General features: G+C 39.7%; 1 protein-coding gene across 1 annotated transcript in view; it reads right to left on the bottom strand.

Annotated features, from left to right (window-relative positions):
• Positions 1–1,483: 1,483 nt before the first annotated feature.
• LOC146166642 (uncharacterized) overlaps positions 1,484–8,644 on the bottom strand; it is a 108,580-nt gene continuing 101,419 nt past the window's right edge. The window contains 11 exon segments of the mRNA XM_083394728.1: positions 1,484–1,657; positions 2,167–2,327; positions 2,507–2,560; positions 2,928–3,220; positions 4,278–4,554; positions 4,963–4,980; positions 5,291–5,620; positions 6,040–6,087; positions 6,549–6,733; positions 6,962–7,102; positions 7,800–8,052. Coding sequence (XP_083250854.1) covers positions 1,484–1,657; positions 2,167–2,327; positions 2,507–2,560; positions 2,928–3,220; positions 4,278–4,554; positions 4,963–4,980; positions 5,291–5,620; positions 6,040–6,087; positions 6,549–6,733; positions 6,962–7,102; positions 7,800–8,052 — 1,934 coding nt within the window.

Genomic DNA, 8,644 nt, shown 5'->3' with positions numbered 1-8,644 from the left:
TTCGAAATATTTTATTTTCGGCAATGTAATAAAAACAGAAATGCAGATATACCTAACAAAAAAATATGTTGATGGGAAAGGGAACAGCAATGGCATGACAATTTCATTAAGCTTAGGGTACGAATTGTTAAGTTTTGCCCAAAATGGATTCTAAATATCTTTCTCAAAGCTAGGGGGCATGGCCCACAGGTTGGGAACCCCTGCGTTACACAAAGGTGCTTTTCAAGAGTTTAGATTACGGAACTGTAGGCTACCACAACGCCGCCTTCCTGCTTCAATGTAAAAATGCTAAGCCCTGATCTGATACCTAGGTAAGACTAAACTTACAATAATCAAAATTATCTAAAAAAAAAATTATCCTTTATCGCGTCGAATATGCATGATGTCATTACAGTAGCTGTCGCACACAAGCCGAACATTAAAATGTCCAATTGTTGTCTGACAAGCCGAGTAAAGCGTTCTTTGATGTACCAGTAATAAATTAACCTCCATCGCTGGCTTGAAAAAAGTTGGCTTTTTTACCGAACCAGTCGATTGACAGTTTAAAATAAAAAAATTTAGTCGATCGCAATCAAACATAAGTTGGCTACACCTGGAATATGGCAATCTTACATGCTTTCACTAAATTAGCGTTCCTGAACTGAGCTAAGGTTAGCTATTTTGTCAGAAGGTTAATTAACGTAATCAAAATGAGATAGTTTTGAAGTGTTCGCCCTGACTATTAATGATTGTGTGTAGCCCGAAATGACGTTTAGCCTAATAGGTCATCGCCAAAGACTTTTTGGTAAAAATTGCACGCTAAAGTTCTGCAGTCAGTACTCCAGAAGCCGTTGTTCCGTTGGAACGCCACAACAAAGGAAGCCAGTGTGTTAGCAAGCATTTCCCCCGAACAAATTTGGCTGAAAAAAAAACATCGAGTGATCTTCACTTATGAAAGCTTTTCTAACTAAATTGTTCGTAGGAGCATTTTGGCATTTTTTTAACGAGGGCTCAGTAACCTCAGGGTTTTGGGGGCTAACAATTTGCTAGAACCTCCCTTTGGTTTGGACTCATCATTGCCCTGAGTTTTTTCGTTTGTTTCTGTTTGGAAGGCGGGAAACAATCATGCCCACGTACAACAGTGGGTGGGCTCTTCTTTGTCGCTCCCCTCTTACAAGGATATGCATTTATTATTTTTTTTTTGTTAATTTTTTATTTTAGTTTTTTTCCTGTAGATCGATTGTTCTTAAACAAGGCAAACTTGGTTACCTAACGCGCCAATTATTTTCTACGCGTAGCGCTTACAGTACATAATACATCCTCAGCATACAACTCATAAGGAGCTCTATTGTCCTCAAGATATCAACGACAGGCTTTTATTTCAATTTTCTTTTATTGTCGTAAACGCGACGGTCAAGGGCGATCGAGGTAGGTCCGGGTCAGTTTGTTGGTCGAAAAAAATCGTCCAACGTCGAAAAGCGTCATTATCATCTTTGTTAGAAAGCTAAATCACGCACAGGGCGGAAAACTTCTGTCGTCCAGAACACGGAATGGTCCTGAATCCGTGCGATCCGTCGCTTTCGTAAAACCAAATGCGACAGCGGCCAGTGGCCCTGTTCAGTGGTCCAGAGTCGTTGGTCCAGAAGCCGCCCCTCGGTCTTCCGGTCGCCTTCACCCACTGAAAAACAAAGGCGTCGTTAGCGTTTTGTATTAAATTGCGATGTTCGCTAATGCTGGATTCGATCATAACAGAGCATATGGCTTGATGCAAAAACGAAACTTTGTGACGTCATCCCTGGAATTTTTTCATCGTTCCGGTAAATAAATTTTACTTTGAACCCTACCTATTATACTACCCATTGTTTCACATTACATCCGACATAATATAAATTATATTAAGTTGCCCCCGAAATGAGATGATATATGAATAGTCCGCTTTTTTAACTTGTACGATTTCCAGCAAATATTTGCTTTTCAGGCCTGGTATCAATGTAACATACGTTGAACATAAGCCACAAAACAAGCGCTGCCATTTTGTCATGGGATATTAACTATGTCCCCAGCCTAGCATCTTGTAACTTAGACTGCTTTTAAAGTTAGAAATCAAAGTGTATTTTAACGTCAAGTTCACAACAAACTGTCGTTCGGAGTAGCCTCAAATAAATTACAATCTAATTTGAGACGTACCTTAAGTGCGGCCTGAATGCTTTCCGCCATAGCCAGTCTGGCCAGTTTGGCCGCGAACTTTTGACGGCAGAGCTGTTGAGCCTCGGCGTAACCAAGCAACGCTGGCGAGCCAATCATGAAGCAGGAGGCTGTAGTGCTGAAGTCGCAGGAGGTTTCAGTCACTGCGAAAAAGGTTTTTGCGTTGATCATTCATGGCTATTGCACTTCAGTTTACTTAAAAACATTTAAGTTAAACTGGACTCATCATTTTTTCTTAGGTTGTTTTATTATTGTAGAAGGGAGTATTTTGTAATTTTTAGACGCAACATACAATATGTTGTTTTAGGCTTATAACTCTTACCTGTTTTGGTGTTGTGTGTTTGGGGTGCATCATATCGCCTGTAAGTTGATGACGCTGAAATAAGAGAAATGTTTATGAAAAAAATCGCCCGTTTTGTGAATGACAAGAAAGCTCTATTAAACGACAGACGTTTTCGATATTGTTGCTATATATAAGATAAAAAATTGTCAAAAATAAAAAAAAATTAGAGGGAAAAACATGCCAGAAATATAGTAACGTTTAAGAAAATACTACTACCAGAGCTAAAGTTAAAGTCTAGATTGTTTTACCAGTGATTTACAACGCGTCAACACTTTACGGTTTTGTTTTTTTGATAATATGTCAGTTTTACGGATTTGATTTCTTGAGATGAGGCAAAAATGTTTGCAGTTCGATTACACTTACGCACGTGCAACCTGGCCTAATAATGGTGACCACTTACTTCTTGATCTGGACGTCGAGCAGCAATATCTGACTTTGTAATCCTTGCAAGTGTTTCCTTGCTGGTTAACGCACCAGAAGCCCTTGGTAGTGCTTAAGTTCACATTATTGCGGGTTGTCTTGTACGAAGCGCCGCTCGTTGTTTGCACTTGCATTGCTTTCGGGTAAGAGCAGGCTTTGCCCAGCTTTATCAAGGTCGAGAGACTCTCGTAGTCGCCCTTCCCTGATGGTCCGTCTTTGTTGAACCACTCGCTCCACGCCGCTCCGGATGTGGGACATGTTCCGATCGTGTCGCTCACTGCGTGAAGTGAACATAAAGTTAGTGGCCGATCGTTTTGGGGAAGTTCTCTCTTATTCATAAGATTTATATATTTTGTTCCTTTTTTAAAAGCAGCCTAGGACAATGTAGGTAGTAACATTTTAAAAATGTAGACAAAAAGAGGAGATCTTTGAAAATGGCAATAGTATACTCCGGGAGGTAAACCTAATTTTAATATCCGTTAAGATCACTGTGGCTGTAAATTATACTCAAAATTAAATAACGTGCACCGCGACCGCACCGTCATGTCGGGGAATCAGTTAACACCAAAGGTTCCATCTATTTATTCAGTTCAATTGGAGGAGACAAGCATTTAATTAGAGAAGGTGCTAATGTTTTGTTAGAAAATCTAAACTTTCTGTTGTGTTTTAATTCTTACAGGGTAAACCTTTATTTGCACCAGGATACACAAAAGTCCAACGCCGGGAAAGTTTTAGGCAAATGAAAAGCAACACTCGTGCCCATTGTAAACCAAAATTGTGCCTCAACTGTAAACCATTACCAGTTTTGTCACATCCTAGTCCAGTGTTTCGCAACCTTTTTGGCTCGCGGCACCCCACAGAAATTATAAACATTTCGTGGCACCCTTTTTTGCTGATGTTAACTGAAACGTTACGATAAACGAGATTGAAATAGCACATTAACTGTGCAACAAGGTTGATAAAACCTATTTAATTATTGGCATTTTTATCGTACACAATCAAATTGTATCTATCAAGCATACCAATAAAGCAAAAATTGGAATTCTAAATGATTTGAAATATCTCTCGCCACCCCTAAGTGTTAAAAATGGCAACCTAGAGTGCCGCAGCACCCGGGTTGAAAACCACTGTCCTAGTCTTTTACAAAAAAAAGGCTTGACGGTTCCGAATAGTCATGCTGGTTGGTTGGTTCTTTATAAAACCACTGGCAAAATGCACAAACATGCGAGTGCTGAGGCAACCTACAACCTATAAGCATTCAAACCACGTACCACTAGATCCGCTCGACGTACTACTGGTGGCCAATTTTTGTGTGCTGCTCCCTGAAGACGCACAGCAGTATCTGACGCGGTAATCCTTGCAAGGGTTCCTGTTGTAGTTGACGCACCAGAAGCCCTTTGCCATATCGAGGTTCACGCTATTGCCGGTGGTCTTGTAAGAAGCGCCGCTCGTAGTTTGAACTTGCATTGCCTTGGGGTTCGAGCAAGCTTTGCCCAGTTTTAGCAAGGTCGAGAGACTCTCGTAGTCGCCCTTCCCTGATGGTCCGTCTTTGTTGAACCACTCGCTCCACGCCGCTCCGGATGTGGGACATGTGCCCAGGGTTCCGTCTAGTATCAAAAATTAGGAATTGGGTGACGGTTTGGTAAGTGCCGAGCAAGAAGTCAGCTAAAGAGATTAAGTGTCTTTTTATCGCTTGATAATTATCGACATTTAAGAAAATAAACGTTTTCCCCTTTGTTTGTTTTAAAGAAACTATTGGTAGATAGGTAGGTGCGGCAGGTTTAAAGGCACCTTTCAGGAACAAGTGGCATTTATTTCAGTTCAAAAACTACTTTCACATTAACTGGACAAATTCGTCAATTTGTTTGGTGGAAAAGTGAAATTGTACAAAAGTGTCGCAGCAAACACGTTTAAAGACACTTTTTAGAAATAGATGGGAAACTGCAGCACAAACTTTTAGCCGTATTTCTGTTAAACAGAAAAAGAATGACGGTTGAATTACCACATAAACTTACCGTGTGAGGATGGTGCCGCTGTAGTCGACGTGAAAGAATTACCTGCAAATACAAGAAAGTATATTGAAATTGGATGAAAATATGGTGAACCATCCAATTCAATGCTAAATACAAAAGTGGAAAAGCTCTAATAAAGCTACTTCGCCTAGTAAATGTTGCCAAGAAAATAAATTGGCTCCCGACAAAAATTTGGTAAACAGTCAAATTCAATGGTAAACAAATGCGAAAAAGCTCTTAGTAAAGCTATTTTGCGCAGTAAATGGTGCTCGCGTTAAAGATAATAAATGTGCCGCAGAGTGGTTAAATAATACTGGTAAGCAATATAAACGAACCGACGTTTTCTAAACCTTTGTAAAGCTCCACTTACTTCTTGAGCTCGAAGTCGAGCAGCAATATCTGACTTTGTAATCCTTGCAAGTGTTTCGTTGCTGATTGACGCACCAGAAGCCCTTTGTAGTGCTTAAGTTCACATTATTGCGGGTTGTCTTGTACGAAGCTCCGCTGGTAGTTTGAACTTGCATTGCATAGGGAGACGAGCAGGCCTTGCCCAGCTTTAGCAAGGACGAGAGACTCTCGTAGTCTCCCTTCCCTGATGGTCCGTCTTTGTTGAACCACTCGCTCCACGCCGCTCCGGACGAGGGACATGTTCCGATCGTGTCTTTTACTGTTGTAAGGTTTTGATCGGTTAGTAAACGCCATTGTTGTATATAACTGACATGCCAGAGTTAAAACTAGAATTGTTGTATATAACTGAGATGCCCAAATTTACACTAGATTTATTTTTCTATGAATATGAGAAAGTATTACTTTTAAATCATTAATTTAAAATTTTTTCTTGGAAGTATACAATATAATTAAAATGTGAAACCAAAATATTGGATAAAATCAACATTTCGCAGTTGTTATACAATACATATTTCAAATGCCCACAACAATCTGTTAATATAACAGCCGTCCGTCTATAATTTATTGTCCTAACTGTGTGACCTGGAATTATTGGACTAGCCTATGCATAATATTAAGATTAAATTGATAACGCAATGCCACTATTTTTTCTCATTTTGTGCTTACGCTTACCAGTTGTTGGGGCTGTGGTTGCTTTTGGTATTACTGTACCGAAGGTTCCTGTCGAAAACAAAAATCACGTTAGCGCCAAGTATCAAAAAAGTGCTGCAAGCAATTTGCTTACGTTGCAGTAATTGCAATTCCTTAACGCAAAGGTTTGTCTGTAGTGTTGTGTATCACCTATTATACTTTAAAATGTACTGAAAAGTACCACGGAAACAAACATTAAAACACACCAAGATTTCCAGAGCCTAAGCTAAATAGTGCATAAAAGCGCAAGGTTGCGATCAGACTTGGATAACTAATTTTTTTTTAGCTTTTTAAAATTAGATTAGAATTAAAATTCGATCATTTCAGTTTTTCCAAATTGGATTTTTTGACTGAGATACTAAAAATGTCGTTGGACAAAATAGATTTTTTTTTTTTTTAATTAGATTAGAACTAGAATTAGACGCATTGTCCGCTAATTCATTTAACTATAGAATTAAGTCCGTTTGCGACCCGGATTTTTATTTTTTTACCTTGTGACGCGCACATAGCCGTGATAATGACTTCCAGGATTCCATCGAGTTGCGAGAAACTCTGTATGTTAAGCGAGTAGAGCGAGTCAGGATCGGACGCCAGAGTGTTGAGTTCGTTTTGATCCGCTCCCTTTATACCGAGCGCGATTGAAGTCGCCACTCGTTGGATGTTGTTGGCCGCAATCCTGAAACCATCAGAAAACAATCGTTAGCTTTGGTGGCAGATAATTACACTATCATCACTTACTGATTGCTGATTGTTTGGAAAGGTTCGCGTTTTTATGGTTTAAATGGAAAAAAAGGGTTAGGGGCTATTTGTGATACCGTCTTTGTGGTATTTTTGCTGACGAGAATTTTTTTTTACGATTTTATGTTATAACAAACTAAACGTCTCTATGATGCATCGTCAGTACCTGACGTTGTCCTTCGACTTTCCGTCCGTGATTGTGATGACGAGGGTTTTCACCCCCTGACGTAACCCGGCTGATGACGTCAGTTCTTTGTGCAGCACTTGAATGAGCGCCTTTGATGTGTAAGTCGAACCGCCCGTGTATCTGTAAAACAACGTAACTTTATAGATGTCGGTCGATTGAAAACACAAAGTGTACCTGGAATAAAATCCGACCCCAAAATGACTTTATTACTGTTTTAAGTAAGCAAAATTATCAAATTTAAGCTAATTTTTCTTCAGGTTTTTTGGTGTAAAATTGCTTTAAGGTTAAAACGTTTGGGGAAAGGTATGTCCGATACTTGACATTATGATCGGATACCGATATTTTGGACAAAAGGTATCGCGTTCAGTGTATCGCATGCAAAACACTAAACGTGTAGGAGCTTCGTTTATATTGCTAAAAGTTGGAACAATATACTTTAAAAGATCATAAAACAGCGCTTCCTGATTTTTCTCATAACATGCTTTTGCCTAAAAACACATTTAAGCCCTAAATCAGTGATTCTCAGCCTTTTATGGCTAGCTGCACCCCTCAGAAAAGATAAATAGATCTACAAGATTTTTCCGTAGATAAATCACTAGAATGTCACAGAACTGGAACAGCACAGAAAAACTCTACACAACGTATGAAGTTATAATTAGATTTAATTCACTCTAATCTTTACAAAAAAAGTTGTAAGGGTTGAGCAAAAATCAGAATCTTAAAGAAACTGAAATATCTCTCGGCACCCTTTAGCGTTAAAAATGGCATCAAAGGGTGCCGTGGCACCCCAATTGGGAACCACTGCCCTAAAGCTTACCTTATGCCGTTAATGGCTCGCAGAAGGCTGCTTTTGCTCTGGTACTTGTTCAGTTTCCAGAGGCTGCTTGGAGACGAACTGAAGCGTACCATGGCCACCTGGACGGCGTCCGGGCCGACGTTGAAGCGGTTCACCACGTTGGCCACAAACTTCTTGGTCAGGGCGAAGTTGGTCCTGCCCACCGAGCCACTGGCGTCCAGCACGAACACGATGTCGGTCTTGGCCTGCTGCTGACAGAGCTCGTTGCCCGCCGCTGTAGGTTTAATAACAGATGGGATGAAAGGTTGGGAACTTGCTAATTAAGAAATACACAAGAGCAAGAGCGTTATTTCTAGCTTTTTAGTCCCAAAATGTAAGCTCTTAGATAACAGCTGTTGCGTGTAATCACTAAAACAAACCATTTCGCCTTTTATAAATTTCGTACAGCGCCTTCAGACTAAAAACGTTTCCATTGAAATGGGAAAAACGTAACATAAAATTGAAAAACATTGAATTTATGTAAATTTAATGATACACTTTTGGGGTTTCATGGCTCCTTATTACATGTGTATGGCAATTCAGTAAAGTTTTAAACACTTTTGGGAAACTAAAACTGTTTCAGGAAATAATTTTGCATGTTTATTAATGACTTGGCCAAATGCCAGAGAGTGTTTACACCCTGTCAGAAGTCTATAGGGCGTATTATAACGCTCTGTCCGCCGACGTTCAGCGCCTATATGCACAAGAGTATATGTACCAGTGATTCTTAACGCCGGTCAGTCAAAAAGTTTTTGTTAATTGTGCAGTTGGAAACTATGTATTTTTACCAACTTTAAACGCGTAAATGCATTTAGTTTTCCTTGTGT

The sequence above is a fragment of the Ascidiella aspersa genome, chromosome 1, assembly GCF_963924565.1.
Source record: "Ascidiella aspersa chromosome 1, kaAscAspe10.2, whole genome shotgun sequence".
Taxonomy (NCBI): Eukaryota; Metazoa; Chordata; class Ascidiacea; order Phlebobranchia; family Ascidiidae; genus Ascidiella; species Ascidiella aspersa.
Note: the sequence above shows the minus strand (reverse complement) of the source record. Positions and strands in the feature narration are given on the sequence as shown.